Source organism: Nilaparvata lugens, chromosome 10, assembly GCF_014356525.2.
Source record: "Nilaparvata lugens isolate BPH chromosome 10, ASM1435652v1, whole genome shotgun sequence".
Taxonomy (NCBI): Eukaryota; Metazoa; Arthropoda; class Insecta; order Hemiptera; family Delphacidae; genus Nilaparvata; species Nilaparvata lugens.
The window spans coordinates 18806737-18833917 of NC_052513.1; the positions used below are offsets into that span (position 1 = coordinate 18806737).

At 34.6% G+C, this 27181-nt stretch overlaps 1 protein-coding gene across 1 annotated transcript in view; it reads left to right on the forward strand.

Moving 5' to 3' along the window:
- LOC111062656 overlaps positions 1 to 27181 on the forward strand; it is a 406489-nt gene that overhangs the window by 260966 nt on the left and 118342 nt on the right. The window contains exon 6 of the mRNA XM_039436644.1: positions 3769 to 3884. Within this exon, the coding sequence (XP_039292578.1) occupies positions 3769 to 3884 (116 nt within the window). The remainder of the gene's footprint in view (positions 1 to 3768; positions 3885 to 27181) is intronic.

Sequence of the window (27181 nt, forward strand, 5' to 3'; positions counted from 1 at the left end):
TTTTCTATCCCAATCCTGGAATATTTCAAAGCATTGTTTTTAAAACTTGTTTATATGATTCACGAGCAAACCAGTAGTTAATCCCATTCCAAATTTGTTGAAACTCTGGTATAACGTTCCCATCATGAGATAATTTTGATAAAATGATCAGTTAATCCTCTCTATAATCCGTTGAAAGCTTGCTTCTGCATCCATCAAAACTGGTCTTACAAATCTTTTATCGCTTCCTCAGACGTTATTCATGAACGTACATACGTTTTTAGAAATTTATTTATTTATTCATTTATCTATTTATTGATTGTTATAATAAGTATACATCAAATAAATGATAGGGAGAGGAAAAATAAGGTAACCTTGTGCTAACTCTCTCCCCAATTTAGATATGGTTACACAAAGTACGAAATAGGTTAAGTCTTGTAATAAAAACAATATAAAACTTGTAGTACCCTTCTATTAAAACATTTTAAAAACTTTGAAACATTTCAGTTTCGACCTGCTTTGGCCATTTTCAAGTTGAAATGTTTTCATCAATTCTTATGAAGTAGCTTATGTGAGTGAAGTGTATTTAGAAATGTATGAAACTTATAGAGAATCAGCTCTGACAACTTACATTTTTCGCTTTTTCAAACGTTCTCCATGGACTAAATTACATACGTTCTGTATTCAGAGAAAAGTACAAAACTTGGAAAGAGATTACGTTTATTTATAACACAGAAGTTTGTGGACTGTAGGAAAATATTCTGAAAACTCTTTTCAAATTCTAATTAGCTGTTTCATTAGTAGAATTACCGTTCTTAGTAAGCTGAAGAATTTTTAATCACTGGTTTTACAAAAGGATTGTTCCCTGATGCGGAAGAATCTAGTTACGAATTCATCCGTGTTTTATTCTATTTACTCTCTCTTTCTTCTTCTTCCTATTCTCCTTTTTCTCTAATTCTTTTTCATTTTTTCCTTTTCCTTCTATATATCGTCTTCTTCCTCCAATAACCTCTTCTCCAATTCTTTCCTCATCACATCCTTACAACGTGTTTCTTCTTCAACAATTTGATAATGGCTCTTCAGATTCCATCATAGCAGTGAGATCAATGTTATAAAGTCAGAACCATAGAGAAACAATAGCGTAAGTAGATATCCCATGGTATAGGGCGTTTATGTCGCAACTTTTACTGTTATCTCAAGCCGATTACTGTCGATTATTGTCGATTTTTACTGTTTTGTTGGGGTAAGAGTGTATGAACGGCACAATATGAGAGACTACCAGCGTCATAAAGCTTCACAGGAAAGAACTACGTGGACTATCACCTTGAGATAACAGTAAAAGTTGCGACATAAACGCCCTATACCATGGGATATCTATTTATGCTATTGTTTCTCTATGTCAGAGCTTGATAAAATTGGTTTGCTAATCTTGTCTGTCATTCGACAAAGCAAATAGCTCTATCCTTTTCTAGCTGCGCACTGTTGTAGGCTATGGTAGGCGATGTGGGAATAGCATAAACTACCAAAATATTTTATCTTAATTATGATTTGAGATTCTTGTTTGGCTGGGGTTATACCAAACAAGGAGAGAGATAGAGCACGAATTCTGGAGCATCAAACAGATAGAAAAAACCCACATATAAGAAGTGATAAATTCTAGTTTTGATAATGAGGATGATAAAAATAATGATGTATTCAAAATGTTATGAGATGTCATATCCACCACGAAATTATGATGAAAATTGCAAAATTCATGTTTCTTGATGTCTTCCTCTATATTTTGCAGATAATACTCGTTTTCCAATGTCTTATTTTTTACTTTCCTTGCCCTATTACCATAGGTAAGGAAAGTATTGCTTTCCAAAAAAATTTTATGTACCCTAATTTCATGTTTTCTATACGTTTCAAGGTCCCCTGAGTCCAAAAACATGATTTCTGGGTGTTGGTGTGTGTGTGTGTGTGTGTGTGTGTGTGTGTGTGTGTGTGTGTCTGTGAACACGATAACTCCATTCCTAATTAACCGATTGACTTGGAATTTTAAACTTAAGGTCCTTTTACCATGAGGATCCGACAATAATAAATTCAATATAATTCAATTCAAAATGGCGGATAATGGCTAAAAAAAACCATGTTTTCACGGTTTTCTCGAAATCTGCTCTAACGATTTTTTTCAAATTCATACCCTAGATATAGGCTATTTTAATTATATTTATTTTTATAATTCATACCCTATTTATAAGCCCTATCAACTGACATGAGTTTCATTTCTGGGAAAATTGCAGGAGCTCCTTAATGTTCCTGAGAAGAATGAATTTTGTTAAATTTCTATCACGATTTTCTCAAAAATGACCTGACTGATTTTTTTCAAATTCATACCCTGTATAGTTATTTATCAGCTCTATCAACTGGCATGAGTCTCCTCCCTGAGTCTCCTCCTTAACTAACAGGGGGTCCACCCAATCCCTGAGAAATTTACTTTGTTACCTCCTTCTCGAGGTAGGTAGGTAGAGCAGTTTATTCAAAAGAACACATGTCGATATTTAATTTGTAAAACAGCTGTTTTGACAACTTTGAAAAAATCCTCAAAATTCCATGATTTGAACAAAGGGAAATGTAATCTGAATACAATCACAATAGTATAATCGTAGTTTTGATAATGAGGATGATAAATAATGATGTATTCAAAATGTTATAAGATGTCATATCCACCACGAAACTATGATGAAAGTTGCTGAATTCATGTTTCTTGATGTCTTCTCTCTATATTTTGCAGATAATACTCGTTTTCCAATGTCTTATTTTTTACTTTCTTTGCCCTATTACCATAGGTAAGGAAAGTATTGCTTTCCAAAAAAATTAAGGTACACTAATTTTAAGTTTTCTATACGTTTCATCACTTTCCTTGCCCTATTACCATAGGTAAGGAAAGTATTGCTTTCCAAAAAAATTTTAGGTACCCTTATTTCATGTTTTCTATACGTTTCAAGGTCCCCTGAATCCAAAAATATGATTTTTGGATTTTTGGGTGTGTGTGTGTGTGTGTGTGTGTGTGTGTGTGTGTGTGTGTGTGTGTGTGTGTGTGTGTGTGTGTGTGAACACGATAACTCCATTCCTAATTAACCGATTGACTTGAAATTTTTGACTTAAGGTCCTTTTACCATGATGATCCGACATTAAGATATTCAATAAAATAAATTTCTCGAAAACGGCTCTAACGATTTTCTCCAAATTTATACCCTAGATAGCCCCATCAACTGACATGAGTCTTATTTCTGGGAAAATTGCAGGAGCTCCGTAATATTCTTCAGAAAAATGGCAGATAATCACTAAAAAACCATGTTTTTCACGAAAACAACTCTAACGATTCTCTCCAAACTCATACCATGGAGAGCTTTTTATAAGCCCTATCAACTGACATGAGTCTCATTCCTGGGAAAATTGTATGAGCTCCGTAATATTCTTGAGAAAAATAGAGGTAGGTAGGTAGAGCAGTTTATTCAAAAGAACACACGTCGATATTTCATCTGTAGAACAGCTGTTTTGACAACTTTAGAAAAAATCCTCAAAATTCGAACAAAGTAAAATGTACTCTGAAAACAATAAAAATAGTATAATCATAGTTTTTATTATTTATCCGCCAATCGGCATAATGTTATTCCCCTAAAAATTATCCTCGTTTCAGAATGGTGCTCACAGTTCAATGAGCAAGGAAAGTTGTGTGAGTGTACCACACCAGATTTTTTTGCAGAGATCTCTCATTCCATAATGTCTTCTCTCTCTATTTTGCAGAGAAATCCAGATACCAGATCACGATTCAACTGGCGACTCAACCTGGTTTCGAAACAGTGGAGAAGTTCATCAATTCTTTCGAAGCACAAACTCTTCAGTATCAACTTGAAAACCAGGTAGGATCTCATCTTATTATCCATCTAGCTATTCATCTATTGATTTATTTATTTACGTTCAAGAATACACACATCAAATACATGATCAGGGAAGGATCAACAGGCCTAGCCCAAAACTGCTCCCCTTCCGAATTTTGATAGAGTAGTATGCCAATGTCTATTATCCAATTATTCACTTATTTCTCTCAATAGCAATATTTCTCAGATTATGTGGGCTCTCATCAAAGACAGATTTTTCTCGAGTGACTACTATCCTAGAGGAGAGATAGTACAAGAAGATATCCCATGGTATTGGGCGTTCATGATGCAATTTTCAATGTTAACTCTTATCTTAGTCACTTTAAGTATAGATAGAAGATAGAATATGAAGATATCCCATGGTATAGGCTGTTTATCCATTTATTTATCCGTGGACAAAATCACAAATCATATAAATATGATTAGGAAGGAACAACAGGCTTGGCCCAAATCTATTCATATCCCAAATTTTGATAAATTAATAAAATGTCTAAAAAATAGGTTATGTTTCTACTGTAAAACGTTCAAGTTCAATTTTCATCCAAAAATATATACAAGCTAAACATTTTGAATCTATAGAAATTAAAACACCAAACTATATTAAAATATGAAACTTAATTATCACTTCACTTTTTGTTTAATTATTACATCTGCCAAATTTATGTTGCAAATTTCATTAACTCAAGCCGACAGTCCTAGTAGTTGTTTTTGGTGAAGCTATGTGAGTATGGCTGTTTCACATACTGTGCCATTCTGACACACCCAACAAAGCAGTAATAATAGACAGTAGTCTAAAGAAAGCAGCTTCAGTTAACAAAAAATCAGCTTGAGATTTAGAACTTAAACGACCTATACCATGGGATATCTTCTTATGCTTTCTTTTCTCCATGGACACACTAATAGTAGACAATAGTCGACATTAATCAGCTCGAGCTGACAGAAAATCGGCTTGAGATTTGGAACTTAAACTACCTTATACCATGGGATATCTACGGCTAGTTACACACACATCAAGTTTTGGACGTACGATGTTTTGCTGTCCTTATAATTTATATTAAATTCAACAGCAGACGATGTTTGTAAAGTTCCATTTAATCCGATAGAACTTAAAAGGACGTACGATTTTTTCCAGTCCTTATAAAATCTATTGGATTAAATGGAACTCAACAAACATCATCTGTATAATCTGATGAAATTTTAAGGACGGCAAAAATTGTACGTCCAAAAATCGGTGTGTGTAACTGGCTCAAGCTTTCACCAATGATACAGAATATTATTTTCCGTATCATTTTAAGTATTATTCGGTATCATTTCAAATGTTATCCCGTATCATTTCAAATAGTATTCCGTATCATTTCAAATGATACAGAATTTGATTTGACAAGTGTCAATACATTAACAAACATGACCTGTATCATCTGTATAATCTGATGGAATTAATAAGGACGTTACCCTCAAAAATCGGTGTGTGTGCCGCAAGTTTTCATCAATGATACAGAATATTATATTCCTCATCATTCAGTATTATTTCAAGTAATATTGCGTATCATTTTAAATGATTTTCCGTTCCATTTCTAATAATATTCCGTATCATTTCAAATTATATTCCGTATCACTCCAATCATATTCCGTATCATTTCAAATGATACAGAATTTGATTTGACAAGTGTCAATACACTATAGTGGGGTCCACGTGATGATGGCAGTGAAGGAGATAGGAGAAAAACTATGCCGATCCTCTGCTTTCTATAGACGGTAGCTGGTACAGGTTTATTGATGTAATATTAACTGTTTAATCTCGTTCGAAATAATAAACTATATTTTATTAAGAAATAAAAAATATATTCCATCAATTTCATATTGAATTTTCATAACTAAGACGAAATATTTTGTTAATTCAATGATTAATCCCACATTTTTAAAATACAATCTGGCTACAGAGCAAAGCGAGAGAGAGATAGCGCTATCCGCTCTGTTGAATGATAGACAAGGATAGGAATACCATTGCTATAATGAGACACTGTCATTATAACTTGGACCTCACTATAGTAGAAATATAGACTTTTTCAGAAAATCAGGCTTCAACCAACTAGAACTGAACATGAATAATTGAAAATAAGGAATCAACAAACTGAATAAACAACGGTTGTTATGGTTGCATCACCACATACAGTATCAACACAAAATGATACAGTATCATCCCAACTTGATACACAACACCGTAAGTGTCGATACACTGACAGATGTGCTCATGTTCAACAGACCATTTTTGTAGATTTAAACTGACTTTTCCGCTATGCTTTCAACGTTATAATCGAGGTCTGTAGGAAGGTTATAGCAACTCTTTCAACGTTATAACCGGAAGCATGAGTGTTGCCCTCTAGCGGCAAGTTAACGCACTGAATTCACAATGAGTGCAATTTCCGCCCCACAGGTTAGGCTCTGATTTATGGCGGTCTGCTGTCAGCTTAATCTGGCAGCGTTGTTTCAATGGGAGGCTTTTCTGCTATACATGGGGAACGATGACAGAAACAAGTTCAGTTGGTTTCACTTTAACATTGTCAGTATTATTTGAATGAGCAGTTATTGTGTTATAAACAAGAGATTCTGAAAGTTTAGAGTGTATCTTACTAAACACCTATTCTGAGGGGTGCTGATCTACTCTTACTAGCCTTTTTATATCTATATTGGGGAGTCTAATTCAGTGTGGATAGCATGTTGAATCATATCAGTATATCTATATATAACTAAAAATTAAGTACCCTTCATTGAAAATTTTTATCAACAATATGTTTCAACATTTAAATGCCATTTTCAGTGACTCACTTGAAAACTTTATTAATATAATGTTGAAACTTGTTATGAATACATGTTATTTCAAGACAATATTCCACTGTTATATTATGGATAAATATCACGAAATATAACCAAAAAAAATATTTGGAGTCATGTCCAGTCCTGTTATTCTTTACTGAACCTATCACTTACTTTCACTCACAGATTGAAATTGCTGAGATATTGCAATTCATTATTCTAATGCTAATGAATTATTAAGTATCATTAAACGATAATCTAAATTAAATGCTGTAATTCACTCCGAAGACTTCTGCTACTGCAAATATTGACAACAGGCTAAACAGCTAGATGGAAATTCGATGAGCGTTACTATTCAAAAATTATTCGTCATCGAATTTGTATCGAATTTCCATGTGGCTGTTTACCCTGTTGTCATGATTTGCAGTAGCAGAAGTCCTCGGGGTGAATTACAGCATTTAATTTGGATCTTCGTTCAATAATATTTATTATAACATCTTTCCCGAAGTAACCTTCGACCTGAAATCTTCAACCGATAATGTTTTCGGAAAACAAGCCTACAGTCCAGGCTCCGAGGGAATGGTGAATAAGGCATTGATATCCAATATTGGAGAGTGAAAACAGCTATAATTTAGTGCAGCATCTTTTCCAATCTCCATTCATTCTCTCAGTTTCATTAGACAGTTGGAAAAAGAGAGAGAATGGGATGACGAGAGAGAAAAATTGAAGATAGGAAGGAGATAATAAACTATAAATCAAAAATTTATTGTATGGAAAACATACTCTATATAATTATTCAATAATACTGTTATAATATTATAGTATATCACGTTACATGGACGGGAAGGGGCGAGACTGATGTCTCTAGTCAAGGCTTGAGCCGATACTAGAATTTCATTCGAACACTGCAAAAGACATTCACGTCCAAGTAACGTACACTATTTTTTGTCATAATAATCTAAAAAAGAATAATTGAGAAATAGAAAACATTACCCGCTTGTGCTGACGTTACTACATGCATTCTATAAGCATAACCCAGTTTACAAATTCCGAATCAGGAATTTTGTGGAAGTTGACAAAACTTCCACCTGGAGCGCTGAAGGTGGTTTTTTGTAACATTTTTGCTGTTCCTATTTCGGAACTAAGAAACATACTCGACTGTGAAGGAAACATATGTTTTCATTACAGTAGAGTATGCTGTAATAAGAATCATACGTTTATTTGTTCTGCAAACAGCTGTTTACCGGCTTGATTTTATGCATGAAAAACAGCTGACATTGAATGACTATGACAAAAATATATTCAGATTTTCTATTATACAGGAAGTATAACATGTACAATTGATATCAAACAAAGTTTGAATATGGAATAAAGTTGAATAGATGAATCGATAAATAAGGGAATAGATTCTATGGAGAAGAGATGGGATATGCTATTATGCTCTATTTTCTTTATGATGATTCTTGGAGTATTTGTAGCTTACTAACAAATCTGGTTTTCATATGCTGTCAAAACATATTCGACCTCATGAACAAACACTTCAATCCTATTAGAGTCAAAAACTCATTTAGATGATTGCGTTCCATAAAGTTAATTATCGATGATAGAAACTCAATTAATTTTACCTCCGTAGCACGCTGAAGTCCCGATCCAATCAAATTATTAAGAGGTATAATGATTAGAATCCCATGAGTGGAAATACTGTTAAATTTGATTCATCAGAGATCTTATTCAATTATATTATTTTAATGTATGTATTGCAAGGTCCATTACCATCACTCAACAAGGAATAAATATACAGAGATGATTATTTTTTGGAAAAGGTTATCGAAAAGGCCTTCTCTGATTGGTTCTCGTGGAATTAATTACAGTTAAAATATAGCCAGCTTTTGTGCAACCGGGCCACAGGGTAGTATAGGTCCCTGGTGGTTTCTGGTTTAAAGTGAGGTCCACGTTATAATAGCAGTATTAGATCAACATTGGTGTTGCTCTCCTTGTCTATCATTCGACAAAGCAGATTGCACTGAACTTTTTCAGCTCCGCAACGTTGTCAGATCGTTCATTAACAATGTTGAAGAAGATAAACGGATAATGATTTGGATGAGAGTGTTTCTAACAAGCGAGAAGCGATTGGCTAACGTTGACCAATAGCGTGGTTGGACAGTCTGGACGTATCGACCAATGGGAATTGTAGGCTTGATTTTGACTCCTCCTCTTCATTCATACTGAGGTCCAGTTTATAATGACGGAATTTGTAAAGCTTTTATTGGTTCAAACCAAAGAATTTCTTCCACTGAAGAACTGTCAGTTGGGTAAAATCAAGTTTGTTGTAAGGTAATTCTTCAAAATTATATTATCAATATGTGAATATTTCCTATTCTAGTTATAATAATGTGAAATATTCCTTCTATGTTCAATTTTGAAGCATCTTAATTTGGAAATATTTTTTGGCAAAATACTTGAGGATTCATCATATTTTTTTGAATATATATCAAAGAAGTAAGAACATTGTAGTGTTATTTTTTCAGCAAGGTCAAATATATAAATTTCCAGGATTCATCTGCTATACCGATTACAGCTAGCTGGGCACATGTACAAGTCAAATACGGCTTTACATGGATATTTATTGCTATTATGACAACTCATAACAGTTTCCGGAAATTGCTCATCTTGGATCAGTGGAGTGGATAGTATTGAATTTATAATGAGATATTACCTCCAAAAACCTATTACCAAACCTCATCATCTGTAGAAAAAGCATGTCTCTCTTCAGAGCTCTTTTGAAAAATACTCAATCTCAAAAAAAAGTCACCTTGAGTGGGTTGCATTTTTTATAAGTTGATGTTTTTGAAGCTTTGATATCTTGGAATTGACTAGGATCTCATAATTTCAAAGTATTCAAAGCAAGAAAAATTACAAATATTCAGATCTCATCCCAATTGATTAGTGGAATGGGGAGTTGAATAACATTGATGGGAAATTATCATTCAAGAGTTTTCCAAAAAGATGCGATGGTTTTTTGAATTCATCTATATAACGGTATGAAATGGAGTAAATAGCAGTCATTCTAGGTTCTTCATATCATAATATTAATTGGGAGACTGTTAAGCTTTTCAAACTCATGAGATCACATCGAGTGGGTGAGATCTCTGAGAAGAGAAAACTTTCTAAAATATGTTGAATTGCAAGTATCGTGGTTTAATCTTTCACTTCTCTCGCTACCTCCTTCTCCTCCTCCTTCTCATCTTCCTTCTCCTATCCCTTCTCCTGCCCCTTTCTTCTTCTTCTCCTCCTCATCCTCTTCCTCTCACTCCTCCTCATCAATCTCCTTCTCTTCCTCTCACTCCTCCTCATCAATCTCCTTCTCTTCCTCAACATCATCATCATCATCCTCCTCACCCTTCTCCTATTCCTCATCCTTTTTATCCTCGATATTTTTCTTCACCACCACCTCCTCCTACTCCTTTTCCCTCTCTCTATTTATCAAGTTTCATTTAATTTTATATTGTCTATTTGAGTAAATTTTACCATAGGCAACAGCCTTGTGATAATTATCAATAACTTATCTTATCTTATCTCTCTTTCAATGTGAAAACTACTCCTGTTCATCCTCCTCACTATCAATTGAAAAGTTATGAGGAATTATCATTCAAGATTTCCCAATGAATGAAATTAGATCAAATTCATGGACAGACATTTCCAGTGAATGTGTATAGCAATACATTGTGTGGAAAGCAATACATTAAGAACCAATATAATTCTCTTCAATAGAACCGTGAAACATAATAATTATTATCTCAAGAATATCCAATGAAAGCTTTATAAATTCAACTGAGGACTACTGCTACTTGAAATATTGACTGAAGAACTGAATATCGAAAGGAAATTTGAAGAATAAAACTGTTGGTTAACTGCAATCTATACTATAATAAAAGAGAAAACTGGCTTATACACGTACGGGATAGGAAAATTATGTTTGAGGCATCATCACGTCTTAACTACTAGACTAATGAACTTGAAATTCTGCTCATAGATTCTTGATTAACCGAGAATGGTTATAGGCCTTCTTCGAAATTTTATTACAAGTTTTCAGTTGGTAAAATTCTGAAATAGACCCTCGCAGAGCACGGGTCTCCTGCTAGTAAAACATATTATTTGACAGTTATAATGACAGTGGAGGAAGATGAGATTATAGAACAGAATAGAATGACTTTTTTCGCCACGTCAACATGAATAAGAAATTCATTCTATTCTATTATTTTATCCTATCTTCTTTCACTGTCATTATAACGTGAACCCCTCTATAGATTTGATGACAGTAAGTAAATAGTATATTTCGCACCTTGAGCAGAAAATGAGATTTTTCCGGCTCGAAATCGGGTTTCAAGTCCGAGGCCGTAGGCCGAGGACTAGAAAAGATTGAGAGCAGGAAAAACATGTTTGCCGGTGGTGCGAACGCTATTTTTCGCCACACACAAAAATAAACAATATAATTATATATGAGAATAGTTGTTTACTAAGCACTTCCGAAAGCAGAAGTGGAAGGTGATAGCTCTAGCAAATCTGAGGTGATCTGAATATCAGGAAATTGTCCAAGTATTTTTATTTTTTATTCTGATTTGTCTAAGTAACCCAAAGGATTATGTTCAATTATGTGGGAGGTTGAGTTTATACTTTTTTATCATTTCAAATGACAATAAGATGATATTATTATATTATAAATGTTTTAATTTTTGAATGATGAACACAAATAATGAAAAGTTTCTTGATCAGCTGTTTTTTGATCACCTTTATTAGTTCCATGTTAGCGGCTGGAAAGAAACCTGTTCTGACGTCAGACGAGAGTCGTCTGCAAACAATGTCTTTCAGATCTACGTGGGGACTGGAAAACAGCTGCTTTCTGTGCAGTGTAGCGGAAAAGTCATTCTATTCTATTCTTTTATCCTATCTTTTTTCACTGTCATTATAACATGAACCCTTCTATAGATTTGATTACAGTAAGTAAAAATATATAATTTAGTGTGTGTTTTGTCAATTTAAGAGGTTCAGTTCGAGATACACTTGGCAAATAAACCACTCTGCTGAATCACCCTTAAGATCTTCAATCTTTCCAAGGACCCTCAAGATTTTTAGCAAGAGAATCATGCTTTAATCTCAAGATTGACATTTTCTTACAAGCGTTTCCAAGATTTTCCCAAGAGAAAACTTGCCGTTGACAGAACCATGATGGATGAGCCTGTGTATGAAGTGGCTGTTGTCGAATTTTCCGACATCATTGTTTCGGAAAATAGAAGAAAAGCGTTCGGGAAAACTGGCTGGCATCATTGTCGGAGAACTCGCTAAGTCGCGCATGTTTTCAGCTTTCAAAATGGCGGTGATGAATGAGCTCGATAAATTACATCATGAAGCTCCTTAAAACTTTCGAAAGAAAGTTTGTGAGGCCGTTCGAGTTAATTCAATTGGAATGGTTTGTGGAATGTGGGAGAGAGAAATGGGAAGGTAGAGGAGAAGAGTGAGAGGGAGAGAGAGAGAGTGTGTGAGTGAGAGAGAGAGAGGAATGGGAAGACAGAAAGAGAGAGAGGGAGGGAGAGAGAGAGTGTGTGAGTGAGAGAGGGTGAGAGAGCGAGAGAAAAAAACAGATTGATTGATTGAGTACTTTATTTATGTAATTTACAATACATACTGGCTTATACACTTATATACAATAGCTTACAATACAGCAAAATTATAGATGGATTTACATAATATAGACTAAGAATATAATTATTGAACTGTATATGATATGAAAACGCAATTTATAATATAATAACTATAGATAATTATATTGTTATGCATCTACATAAATTGGCGGAGCTTTGGACATATCAATGTCCATTCTTCGGGAAAAATATTAAAAATATCCTTCCCACTAACTCTCTACCAAAGAGAGTTCCTCTCCCATTATGAGAGTGAGAGAGGAAGAGGAAGAGTGTAGGGTCTAGATAAAGAATAATGAAAGGAATAATTATTAATATAAATGAATGATAATGTAATATCATTATTTCCTCTTTAAAACATTTTATACTTATAAAGCGATGAACATTTTATAGCAATGGTATTGCTATCCTTGTCTATCATCCAACAAAGCGGATAGAGCTATCTCTTCCTCGCTCTGCTCTGTTGCCAGATCGTCTACAATGTAGCAATAATAATCAATCAACAAAATTATCCATCTCAATTATGGAAATTCATTATTAAATTAATATTGAGGAATATAATTTCTTGCTTGATAAAATATGATTGTTTATTTTGAACGAGGATGAACAGTTGATATTACATCAATAAAGAGGTCCATGTTATAATGGCAGTGTTTGATTAGCAATGATATTGCTATCCTTGTCTATCATTCAACGGAACTGATAGCGCTATCTCTTCCTTGCTCTGCTCTGTTGTCAGATCGTCTTAAAATGTATAATTGACAAAATATCTCATCCCAATTATGAAAATTCATTATGAAATTATTGAAAAATGTAATTTCTTGCTTAATAAATTATAATTTATCATTTTAAACGAGAATGAAGAGTTAGTATCACATTAATAAACCGGTATCAGTTACCCTTCATAGAAGGTATTGACAAGACAGAGGATCGGCAACGTTGTTCTATCTTCTTACACTGCCATTATACCGTGGAACTCATCATAGTATACAGGGAATACTTCAAATACTCTAAAAGGTGAAATACCTTCATCAAATCATCTGAGTTGGAATTTACCAGCATATTTCATGCCAGTTCAAACGAGAATTTTAGAATATTCACTGAATATTCAAATCAGAATAAAATGTATCTTCACAAGCAGCAGCTTTGATTCAAATTCAAATGCATTTCGAGAGTGAACTATGAACTGAATTCCACAAACTGTGTTGATTCGTCAAATATAGTGAGGTCCACGTTATAACGGCAGTATTTGATCAATATTGGTGTTGCTATCCTTGTCTATCATTCCACAAAGCAGATAGCGCTATCCTCTTCCAGCTCCCCAATGTTGCCAGATCGATTTGTAACAACGTAGAAATAGGATTAGTTGAGAGAATATTATATTCCAAATCATGGAAATTTTTTATTCAATCATTGAAGATAATATTTTCTTGTCTGATAGAATATAATTGATCATTTTAAACAAGAATGAAACGTTAATATATTAGATACACAGGTTTCAGTTGTCCTCTATAGGGAGCAGTGACAAGGCAGAGAATCGGCAACGCTGCTCTCCTATCTTTCTTCACTGTCATTATAGCGTGAACCTCGCTGAGAACTATGCAGTATGCATTGGAAGCTCGTACAGTACTAAATTCTGCCTTCAAATTCCCAGTGGATTTTCTAATTGATGCAAACTGTATGCAGTAACATACTGGATAGAGGAAGAGAGAAAATGAGAGATTGGAGAGAGGATGAGAGAGAGAGAGAAAGGGGTATGAGAGGAACAAAAGAAAAAGTGTTGAAGAAGTCACACATACAGAGATATTCAGTTGAAATACAGAGGATTATCAGAGGATTCTTAATTATGCAATTTTTCTCATTTCGTATCATTTGAAATGATATTCCGTATCATTTCAAATGATTATTTCGTATCATTCCATATGATATTTCGTATCATTTCATATGATATTCCGTATCATATACATTTATTACATTCCTTGATCACAACATCAAATTAATGATTGGGAGAGAATCAACAGGATAAACCCAAAACTGTTTCTCTTCCTAATTTTGATGAAAATAGTCCAAATGAGGTTATGAAAACACTTTTATAAAGATCACAAAAATTTACAGTCCAAATATACATTATACTAAAAATTTTGTATCTTGGTTGATCAGAAAGATGAAACAAATCATTATTATTACACTTGAAAATGCATTAATAAATTGAAAAATATTAAAAAACTTGATAAATTTGAAGCCAGAAAAATAACAAAAACATTCCATATAATATACCGTATCATTCCTTATGTTATTTCGTATCATTTCGAATTATATTTTTCGCCACACTGCACAGAAAGCTGCTGTTTTCTAGAGTCCCTACGTACTGAAAGACATTGTTTGCAGACGACTCTCGTCTGACGTCAGAACAGGTTTCTTTCCGGTCTAGGCCGAAAAGAGTACCCTCTCCAGCTGCTAACATGGAACTAAGAAAGGTGATCAAAAAACAGCTGATCAAAAAACTCTTCATTATTTTCGTTCATTATTCAATAATTAAAATATTTATAATAATATCATCTCATTGTCATTTGAAAGAATAAAAAAGTATAAACTCAACCTCCCACATAATTGAACATCATCTTTTAGGTTATTTAGACAAATAAGAATGAAAAATAAAAATACTTAGATAATTTCCTGATATTCAGATTACCTCAGATTTGCTAGAGCTATCACCTTCCACTTCTGCTTTCGGGAGTGCTTAGTAAACAACTATTCTCATATATATATTGTTTATTTTTGTGTGCGGCGAAAAATAGCGTTCGCACCACGGCCAAAAATGTTTTTCCGGCACTCAATCTTTTCTAGTCCTCGGCCTACGGCCTCGGACTTGAAAACCGATTTCGAGCCGGAAAAATCCCGTTTTCTGCTCCAGGTGCGAAATATACTATATCATTTCACAAAGGCGACTTTCTAGAAGTATTTTAAGCCTAGGTGATTATGATGGGATGAATGATAATAGGATGAAATGAGGGTAGAGTTATGAATGAATTAAAAATATAGGTTATTCTATCCACTTGGATTGATTTGAATCCACTTTTCAGTCCAGAAATGAATAAACTAGAAATTTTGAATTTGATTTGATTAGAAGCCGAATATAATAGAATGATTACATTCAATGTTATCATTCCATATGATATTGCGTATCATTCCAAATGATACAGTATGTCAATCGAATTTTATCCATGCAATTCTTTCCATTTATTTCTGTAATTTCAGATTTTATTCCCTCTCATGAACATACATAACCAACCAAAAGTCTCTTCAAATACCACTTTCTTGCTATTGGCCATTTAGAATACGATTCTTTTCTATTGGTCATTCAAAATCCGTTGGCCGTTACTTTGTAATGGACTCCATTCCGCCATTTTGTGAATGGACCCAATTTTGGGATGAATTGAGACAATTTCGCCAGTTTCTGGGAGTTTGTGCATATGGGAACGCATAAAGGAGAGAGATCCATATACATGGCTGGAGAGAAGGAGAGAGTGAGTATGAGAGTAGGGAATAAGATCGGATAAGGGACACATTGATAAAGGAAATTTTTCTTCGTGAGAGATGGAGAGAGAGTGAGAGAGAATAGATTTTAGATTGGAGCTCTCTATTATGTTACAATATTTACTGGCTTATACACTAACTAGCCGTCAGGCTCGCTTTGCTTGCCATATCCGTCTAGCCAGTGGGCTCCGCCCCCTGGACCCCCGACTGGATCGTCCAGGAGTGAGATCAGCAGGCTCGCTCCGCTCGCCTGCATTTTTCATTTAAGCATTTCTATCATAAATGTTAGGAAGATCCAGTCGGGGGTCCAGACTAAACGTCTGGCTGAACGGATATGGCGAGCGAGGCGAGCCTGACGGCTAGTAATATAATATTCCCAGGAATAGCACTGATTGAATTAGCAGTGCCCAATCAATTTTTCCGCGATAAATGCATTTCAATCTTCAACTTGGTGCCAACCTAACAAAGTCAACTCAACTTAATGCCAACCTGACAAAATTATTAATTTAGTTACCAGTCAACAACTGTTTCGAAGAGGTACTCTCTCTAGATTATAGTTCTATATTAACATACGGTATGGCCTTATTTCAATTATGATTAAGAGAATAAGAAGAATATACATGCTAAAAGACGAACTTTAAAAGCTCAAAAACCACCCTTAGAGTTAAAATATTGCCAAATGATTTCTTAGTGCGCCTCTAAAGGGCCAACTGAACATACCTAGTGAGTCAGTCAGTGAGTGCTTTCATATATATAAGATTTACATTGAATTGCGGAATTGCTAATTATTCAACGGACAAGGATGTAACATAATATCCTTCTTATCAACATACGACCGGGAGACTAAATTAGATTAGAGTTCTTTATTCATGTATGTTACAATATTAACTGGCCCATACACTTATTTAAATTTAATGACAGTATTGCTTATTATTCAACGGATTTTACAAGCAATGAACCATTAATCGATGATAATAAATATTGAATGCAATAAGAATAACAATAAAATTATAAATTGTGATGTAACTCATAAATCGGCGGTGTTTCAAAAAATTATTGCCGATTCTCTAAAATGGATATAAAAAAATCCTGTCCATCAACACACGAACGGGGGAGAGATTGATTGATTGATTGATTGAGTACTTTATTCATGTAGATTACAATATATACTGTAATCTACATAAATAAAGTACTCAATCAATCAATCAAAATACTGTATCATTCTGATGATACAGAAGTGACCCTGTGCTTCTCCACAGAGAACTCTCTCTATTTCCTTTAATATCTCTCTCTCTCAATCTAACTTTCTTCCTTTCTTCCCCTCCTATTTATTTAACTCTTTCCAATCCCTGATAGATCTCAAGCTTGACTAACATCTCATCTTCTTCACCAATAACTCTCTATCACTCTCTTTTGCTCTCTTTCACACACACTCTCTCTTTCTTCTATTTATTTCTCTCTTTTCAATCCCGGACTGAACTCAAGCGTGACCCCCACCACACATTCACCACCAATATCTATCTCTCACTCTCACTCTCTCTCTTTCTTACTCACTCTCTTACACTCTCTCTTTCTGTCTCTTACAAACTCTCTCTCTGTCTCTTTCTCCTATTTATTTCTCTCTTTTCAATCCCTGACTGATCTCAAGCTCGTCCTCCACCACATTTCCTCCACCAGTAGCTCTCTCACGCTCTCTCTATTAATCACTATCTCTCTCTTTTTCTTTCATATTTATTTCTCTTTCAAATCCCTGATTGAACTCAAGCGTGACCCTCACCACACATTCACCACCAATAACTATCTCTAACTCTCTCTCTTTCTTACTCACTCCTCTTACACTCTCTCTTTCTGCCTCTTTCAAACTCTCTCTCTCTGTCTCTTTCTCCTATTTATTTCTCTCTTTTCAATCCCTGATTGAACTCATGCTTGACCGCCACCACACCTCCTCCACCAATAGCTCCTTCACGCTCTCTTTCTTACTCACTCTCTCTCATTCTCTCTCTTTCAAACTTCCTCTTTCTTTTTCTTTCATATTTATTTCTCTTAAAATCCCTGATATTTATTTATTCAGTGCTTCTTGTAAAAATTATAATAATAAAATGAATAAATAAATAAACTATCAATATTCCACTTATATATAAAATATAAGGAGGCTCAGGAAAAATTTTGAAGTTTTTTCATCGTTGCTGCATTAGAAAATGAATAACAATAAATTTCCAATTCCTGGTTGATCTCAAGCTTGACCCCCACCACACATTCACCACCAATAACTCTCTCTTACTCTCTCTTCCACTCTCACATTCTCTGTCTCTCTTTCAAACTATCTCTCCTTCTCTCTCTCCTATCAATTTCTCTCTTTTCAATCCCTCCCTCATCTCAAGCCTGACCCCTACCACACCTTCACCACTGATAACTCTATCTTTCCCATTCACTTGCTCTCTCACTATCTCTCTCTTTTTCACTCTCTTCCTCCCTTCCACTCCATCTCTGACTCTTCCTGCCTTTTTTCTCTCTCTTTTCAACCCCTGACCTCGAGTTAGTACCCTCACCACAGATAAACCGTTGCCTGGAATCTGGACGAGTGAAATTGAAGTTGTAAATTGGGGAATCGTGCTATGAAAAGCCCCGCTCGGCTTCCAATTCCTCAATAAGTTTTCCCTCTCGCTCGGCCACAGCAATATCTTTGGGATTCGTTCTTTATCTATTTTTAAAGCTTCTTTCGCATGCTTGTCGGTAATATTCTCTTTTCATCATGGTTAGCAATTTTTTTTATATTAAAAAAAAAATTCAAAACTTTATTGTTCCTTCCAAAACCAATACATTCAAAAATTTTACTTGAACAGCAAAAATACAAGAATCCAATCACCTGCAAGGAAAATCCTGTGCGCAGGTGAGAGTTACCAACATTACATTAACAAAAAATAATAAGGAATTCAATATCATAATATAAATGAAAGAGATGAAGAAGTGAGAAGAAGGAGAAATGGAAAGAGAAAGAAGAAGAAAGAGATGTAAGAGTGCCAGCAAAACATACCTTGATAGAGAAAGATAATATGATTTAATCAAAAATTTTAACCTATATTCTAGTGGTTATTATCCTTTCAGTAGATCTTCTTTTGAACAATTTATCGGATCTACCATTGATATGTTCAGTGAGGTAATCTGGAATGTTGTTAATCAATTTATTTGCTATGTAAAAGTATTGTCTTCTGCAAACATTGAGATCCATTCTTATGTTTTCAAATCTCTTCCTGGAAGGACGCAAATTGAGATTTGTATCACGGAAAAGATAATTATAATAATTATAATTATAATTATATATAATCACTTTTCGTTCTAGGGCTAATGAGGTTATTAAAGGGTCAGAATATATCAAGTACTCTCCTATTCCATCACAACATAGTTTCAAGCTCAAGTTCCATTGTTTACATCAGCAATACAACAAAATAAAAATCATACATAGCTATAGTAAGGTACACGTTATAATGGCAGTGGAAAAGGATAGGAGAGAAACGTTGCTGAACCTCTGTCTCTTGTCAATGCCCTCTATAGACGGTAGCAAATACAGGTTTATTGATGAAATATTAACTGTTCACTCTCGTTTGAAATAATCAATATTATATTTCATTGAGCAAAAATTGATTTTTTTATAATTTAATAATGGATATACATGATTAAGATGGAATATGTTGTTGATTATTCAATTCATTCTTTATTCATTTATACAATTTATTCACAATACAATTTATAAAATTTATACTTCGCACCTAGAGCAGAAAATGAAAATAGAAAGAGAAAATAGTTATTTGTATATCTAGAGTGAAAAGTACGACTTTTTCTCCCTGTGGGAAAAAGTTTGAAGACAACAATTTTCCTGAGGGAGAAAAAGTATTTTTCGCTCGTGATGTACACAACATTTTTCCTCCATCTACATTTTTTTATAGAAACTGCAAATAAAATCATTTCAATAACTTAAGTATTGGTGACAATGTTTCCTAACAACATAACCTAAAATCTAAAACCTAAAAACCGGTCGGCTGATTGGCACTGCCGATTACGCTATCTATCGGCAAAAGTTGTAACAATTATATCAGCTGAGCGGCTACCAAAAATGGCTGACTCCAGATCACGCGTTTCAGATTTGAATTGCAGATCAAAAATATTTGTTGGCTGGTATTTTGACTTGAATAAAATATTTTTAAAATTGTATAAATTTTTATCTTCTACAAATATTAAGAATATAATATCATACAAACATAATTATATTTCATGAGTTGATCAAATATCTTGTTTTGGTATTGAATTCAGTTGACTCAATGACAGACACCTCTATTCTCATCTGAGCTTAGACTTAGAAAATGCGAACGCTATTTTTCGCCACACACAAAAATAAACAATATATATATATAACCTATTACAATGTAAGTTTTTTAAATAGAGATGCTTCCTATGTTATTTAAATGGAGTCACTTTTCCTCCCTAGGGAGTTTTTCAGTTTTTTACTACCAAGAGCAAAAAAGTGACACTTTAGTATTATGTTTCAGGGAGTAAAGTAAGTACTTTAGACAGTAGGTGGAGGAAAACATTTTTGCCCGTGGTGCGAACGCTATTTTTCGCCACACACAAAAATAAACAATATATATATATGAGAATAGTTGTTTACTAAGCATTTCCGAAAGCAGAAGTGGAAGGTGATAGCTCTAGCGAATCTGAGGTAATCTGAATATCAGGTAATTGTCCAAGTATTTTTATTTTTTATTCTGATTTGTCTGAATAACCTAAAAGATGATGTTAAATTATGTGGGAGGTTGAGTTTATACTTTTTTATTCTTTCAAATGACAATAAGATGATATTATTATAAATGTTTTAATTATTGAATAATGAACACAAATATTGAGAAGTTTTTGATCAGCTGTTTTTTGATCACCTTCCTTAGTTCCATGTTAGCGGCTGGAAAGGGCACTCTTTCCGGCCTAGGCCGGAAAGAGTACCGTTCTGACGTCAGACGGGAGTCGTCTGCAAACAATGTCTTTCAGATCTACGTAGGGACTGGAAAACAGCTGCTCCTGTGCAGTGTGGCGGAAAGTACATTATCAAAATGATAGGGAGAGGAGAAATATGGTAACCTTGTGCTATTTCTCTCCCAAATCTAGATAACACCTAGTCTGGAATAGGTTGAGTCTTGTAGGTCTTCAATTCACAAAATTTTCAGTCTTCAAATATTTTCACAGAGTTGATTTTCAAATTTAGATGCTTCAAAACTAAACATAGAAGGAACATTCCACATTATTGTAACTGAAATAGGAAATATTTTACTCATTATAAAAATATAATTTTGAAGAATTACCGAAAAAATACAATTAATCCACGTTCTCGAAAGCTGATCTGGATCAGTGCAAAGCCAGAAAGAGATACCGCAATCTGCTCTGTTTAATGATGGACAAGGGTAGCAATACCATTGCTAAAAAAACACTGCCATTATAACGTGGACCTCACTATAGAATTGAAATTTTCATACAAGTCTGTACTTGATAACCTTGATTACAAGACAGGCATACCTAACTTGGAGGCCGTCTTTCATCTTACAAGAATAACCATCAAAAATTCAAACTTTGCGCTGAATATTCAACACCTGTAGGTGACAGGTTGTGAATCACTCCCATCATCTTGTCTTCTGAACAGGGAAAATCCAATATAAGGAAGTTCATCTTCTCAGTCTTTGATTTTCACTTCTAATTTCTCTTCCACTTTCACTTCTCCGTTCACTTAATCTCTATTTTCACTTTTATTCTGATCGTCATTCTCAGCTTTCAATTCAACTATTTCCTTCCATCATCTTGTCTTTCCATGAAGAAAAATCTAATATCAGGTAGTTTCACTTGGTCATTCACTCTCACTTTCATTTTCTTCTCGCTTCTTCACTTCCTTTTTCACTTTGTTTTCACATTTAATTTCATCGATTTTCTTTCATCTTCTGATCAAAGAAAACCTAATATCAGGAAGCTAATATTGGTCGTTCATTTTCACCCCCATGTTTTTGACCTTCATCCTCCTCATCATCCTCCTCCTCATCCTCCTCCTCCTCCTCCTCATTCACCATATAAGCACCTACCTGTAACCTTGATCCCTGTTCTACAGTTAACAGCTGATCCAACAGCACTTACTTTTAGCATTGACTTTGGAAAGTCAATAACTTCTCAGTTAAAAAATTGAATCTGTTGTGCGGGTTGCATATACAGGGCCTTTCGTTCTTTGAAGGCACAAAACAATAGAATTATTCTTCAAAAAAATCTGATGAGCAGACAGAATGTAAGGCGATAGATATGCAACCCGCACAACAGCTTCTATTTTTAAACTTAGATGTTATTTTGACCTTTCAAAGTCAATGCTACAAGTGACGACTGTTGGATTAGCTGTTAACTGTCGAACTAGGTCAAGGTCATAGCTATGTGTTTTCAGCCAAAGTTAGAAGAGGTGGAGAAGGAAGAGGAGAATGAGGAGGTGGATGGGGATGAGGAGGAGAGGAGGAAAAGGAGGAGGAGGAGGAGGATGATAGGGAGTGGAATGATAAGGATGATGAGGAGGAGAAGAAGAAGGAGTAGGAGGAGGAGGAGGAGGAGGAGTCGCAAGAGGTGGAGGAGAAGGAGTGAGAAGAGGTGATAAACAGATAAAGAGGAGGAGGATAAGAATGAGGAGGAGGAGTGAGAGGAGGAGGAGGTGGAGGAGGAGGTGGATAATGAGTTGAAAAAGGAGGAAAAGGAGGAGGCGGGAGAAGTAGATGAGGAAGAGGAAGAGCTGGAAAGGGTGATTGAGGAGTGGAAGGAGAAGTAGAATTAGTATGAGTAGAGGATTTGAGTAGGATTTGGAACGACCAAGAAGGGAAAGATGGTGTTGTAGGAGGATGAAAAGAAGAAGGATGAGGAGGTTAAGGAATTAAGAGATTTGGAAGGACCAGGAAGAGGAAAAGTAGGAGGAGCAGAAGAGGGAGGAGGGGAAGAGGGAGGCGTAGAAGAGGAAGGAGGAGGAGAAGAAGGAGAAGGAAAAGGAGGATTAGCAGGATGATGAGGAGCGTGAGGAGTGAATTTAAATCATGAATTTGCCAAAGATTGGAAGTGGACTATGAATGTTCACATGTTGGCAAAAAAGTCATCAGTTAGTTTATCGGAGGAAAAATATTGTGCTGGAGAACAAATTATATTTTATAAAATTGTATAATATGCATAGTTTAATAAAATTAGTAGAATTGATGGTGATGTTGTGAAATCTCTCCATAATAAGAAAACAAAGTTTTCTTATTATTTATGGTTTAATATTGTACTATCTGTTTAAAAAAATTTGACTCCAACATCAGTTTTATTCCACATTCTTTAATTTCATCTGTTTTCTCAATTATTCCATTACTTTCGATTCCATTGCAACCTTCCCCAATCCATTCTTCATTCTACTCATCCATTTATCTACTAGCAGGTAACCCGTGCTCCGCAAGGGTCTATTTTAAAGCTTGAAAAACTAAAAAGCTGACCGAATTTTGAAGAGTTTGAAGTAGGCCTAGAACCATCCTCGGTAAAATGAGAATCTATATGAAAAATTCCAAGTTTATTTCAGTCCAGTAGTTTAGATATGATGATGTGTCACAGATAATTTCCCTATCCCGTACCTGTGTATGCAAGTTCTTTCCTTCATTATAGTATAAATAATTTTTTTTGATTTGGTACCAACATAATAGAGTGACAGAACTCAAATCTTGTTTAGAAACCTCCCTCAACTTGATGCCAACCTGACAAAATTGGACTGGTTATCAATTTAGTTACCAATTTTAACCATTTGTTTCAAGGAGGTAGTCTCTCTAGGTTATAGTTCTATATTAACACTAGCCGTCAGGCTCGCTTCGCTCGCCATATCCGTCTAGCCAGGGGGCTCCGCCCCCTGGACCCCCGACTGGATCGTCCAAGAATGAGATCAGCAGGCTCGCTTCGCTCGCCTGCATTTTTCATTTGAGCATTTTTATCATATGTTAGGACGATCCTGTCGGTGGTCCAGACTAAACGTCAGGCTAAACGGATATGGCGAGCGAAGCGAGCCTGACAGCTAGTAATATTATATAATATCAGGAATAGCTCTGATTGAAGTAGCAGTGCCCAATCAATTTTTCTGCGATAAATGCATTTCAATCTTCAACTTGGTGCCAACCTAACAAAGTCAACTCAGCTTAATGCCAACCTGACAAAATTATTAACTCAGTTACCAGTTAACAACTGTTTCGAAGAGGTACTCTGTCTAGGTTATAGTTCTATATTAACATATGGTATGGCCTTTTTTCAATTATAATTAAGAGAATAAGAAGAATATACATGCTAGAAGACGAACTTTAAACCCTTAAAAGCCACCCTGAGAGTTGAAATATTGCCAAAAGATTTCTTAGTGCGCCTCTAAAGGGCCAACTGAACATACCTACCAAATTTGAACGTTTTTGGTCCGGTAGATTTCTAGTTCTGCGAGTGAGTGAGTCAGTCAGTCAGTGAGTGAGTGTCATTTTGCTTTTATATATATATAGAGATATCATATGGTATGAATACTCATGTCCCATGAATGAAATTTGAACATCAATTTTCAAAAATCTAGAAGGAAAATTAATATTCAGGCTTTGAGGTGCACGAGAATGATATTTTTAAAATCTATGTGCAAAATTTGGAGATCTAAATCATTCCTGTTTTCCCGGTATGCAATCCACAAGTTAACATGTTTTGATGAGAACAAACACAACCCTACTGTCTCTTATTATATAGATTCTTTATTTATTCATACAATGAGTACATCCTCAAGAATGATGGGTAGAGAAAAAATAAAGTAACCTTGTGCTATTCCTCTCTCGAATTTAGATAAGGTAACTGACTTATCTCTCTCTCAAAATAACTCCATCAATTTCATCCATGGCATAATTACTGAATTATTGTACAGAGAATAATGACTCATCCCAGATGATGTGGCCTGTCGCTCCTGAGGGAGTTTATAATTATGATTAGCTCTCATCCCTTCCACTAATTAACGTTTTTTGATTGAATTTTAATACGATTAGGCCTTATCGATTTCCAGAAAGCTGGCCAAATGGCTTCCTATTATCGGATTATCATTTTGTTGATGGATTTTTCTGATAAATTGGACGTTTTATTAGAGGCTGTTTGATTGATTTATCCGATGAGATTATTCTGTTGATGATGAAATCATGATTTGAGAAGAGTGGTTTGTCGTTTTGAATTCAGAAGCCAGTTATTATTCATTCTTCATTCTTCATTCTTTATTCATTTTCAAGATTGGTACTCCATTCGAATACATTCAAATTGTACTTTATATCTTGGCTATAAGATATACAACGGCCGAATTTGAAAGGAAAATAGCACAAGGATTACCTAATCATTTTATCTACTAATTTTGATACATTTGTATCGTAAATAAATGAATCCTATCATTTAAAGCGAGCAATTTCTGTATATATCTGGTTATTTTTATATCTGATTATTTTTATATATGTCTATTTACGTTTCACGGATCTCGAAAACTGCTCTAACGATTTTCACGAAATTTGGAACATAGTAAGTTTATGATATAAAGATTCGATTGCATTAGGTCTCATTCTTTGGAAAACTCGCTGAATGACATTAAAAGGATAATTCATCCTTGGAAAACAGATGATAATTTAGTCGTCTCTCGATAACAGAAGATGCGTGTGCCTGTGTGGGAGAGAGACAGAATATTATTTCCAGCTGTGTAATCATAATCAATCAGCGAGATATTTTATCTAGCTAGACAATTTTCAATCGATTTGATCAACATAATCTGATTTGTTGACATGACATGATAATCCTCCCAAACTGGATTATTATCAAAATTTTCAGAGTTGATCATTATTCGACAATTTCAAGTGATTAGTAAGTGTTATTCTGTTATTCAATTTGGTTTGTATATGATCTAAATCAGAATTTTTTTGTTTCCAAATGTTTGAACAGAAAATTGAACCTGAATTCAAGTGTATGGAACATAACTTACTTTCTGGACTATTTATAGTGTATAAATCAAAATTTGGAAAGAACAGTTTTGTGGCTGTGCCTGTTAGTACTTCCCCAATCTTTTTAAAGAATTGTGTGTCGTTTATCAAGAGTCAATAAATAAATAACGAGCGAAGCTCGGTGCCCCGATAATAATGAATGATAAGATGAGGAGGAATGAGGTAGCCTTGTGCTATTCCTCTCCCAAATTTAGATATGACTAGCAAGTAGCCTGTGCTCCGCAAAGGTCTAAAAAAACTTGAAAACTGAAAATTGTCCCTCTAAGATCTTGAACAATTCAGAGTAGGCTCATAACTTCACTATCCTCGGTGAATTGACAATCTACTACGCAAATTTACAAGTTAATCAGTTGAGTAGTTGAGACTTGATGATCCGTCATTCGTGAATTTCTAATACCGTACGTGTATAAGCCAAATGTTTCCTCTATTATAATATTAAAGACTAGCAGGTAACCCGTGCTCCGCAAAGGTCTAATAAAAACCTTGACAAACCGAGAACTTGATCCGCTGAAATCTTGAAGAATTCAAAGTGGGCTCATAACCGTCTTCGGTGAATTAAAAATCTATTATGCAAAATTGCAAGATAATCAGTCCAGTAGTTGGGACGTGATGATGTGTCATTCGTAAATTTTCTATCCCGTACGTGTATAAGCCAGTTGTTTCCTGTATTTTAATAGTAGTAGATCAATCACACACATCTGCCCATTTTGAGTGTTTCATTCATACAGTTAGTATAATATCCATTGTATACTGTATCTGAATTCTCTGTATTATATTATAGACAAGCAGGTAACCCGTGCTTCGCAAGGGTCTTTCTTAAAACTTGACGTAATGAATTCTAGAAGAATTCAAAATAGGCCTATGTACAGTGAGTCAGTCATCCTATCAGGGGTCGAATAATTTTGAAATTTTGATTAAATAAAAATGGAAGAATTTAATTTCTTTATGTAAACAACAACACCTTCATTGAACGACCTATTAACTGCATGCGTTTTCATATTGCCGATACAGCATTGATGAAACTGTAGACGTTTATTTAGCATTTGTCTCATAAATTGTTCCAGCTGAAAAATCAATAATCCATGCCACGTGTAGGCCTAAACATTGCATCAGGAAAACGAAGTTTCAAAACTATGTTTTTCTGGTAGAAAGCAAAATAGAAACAGAT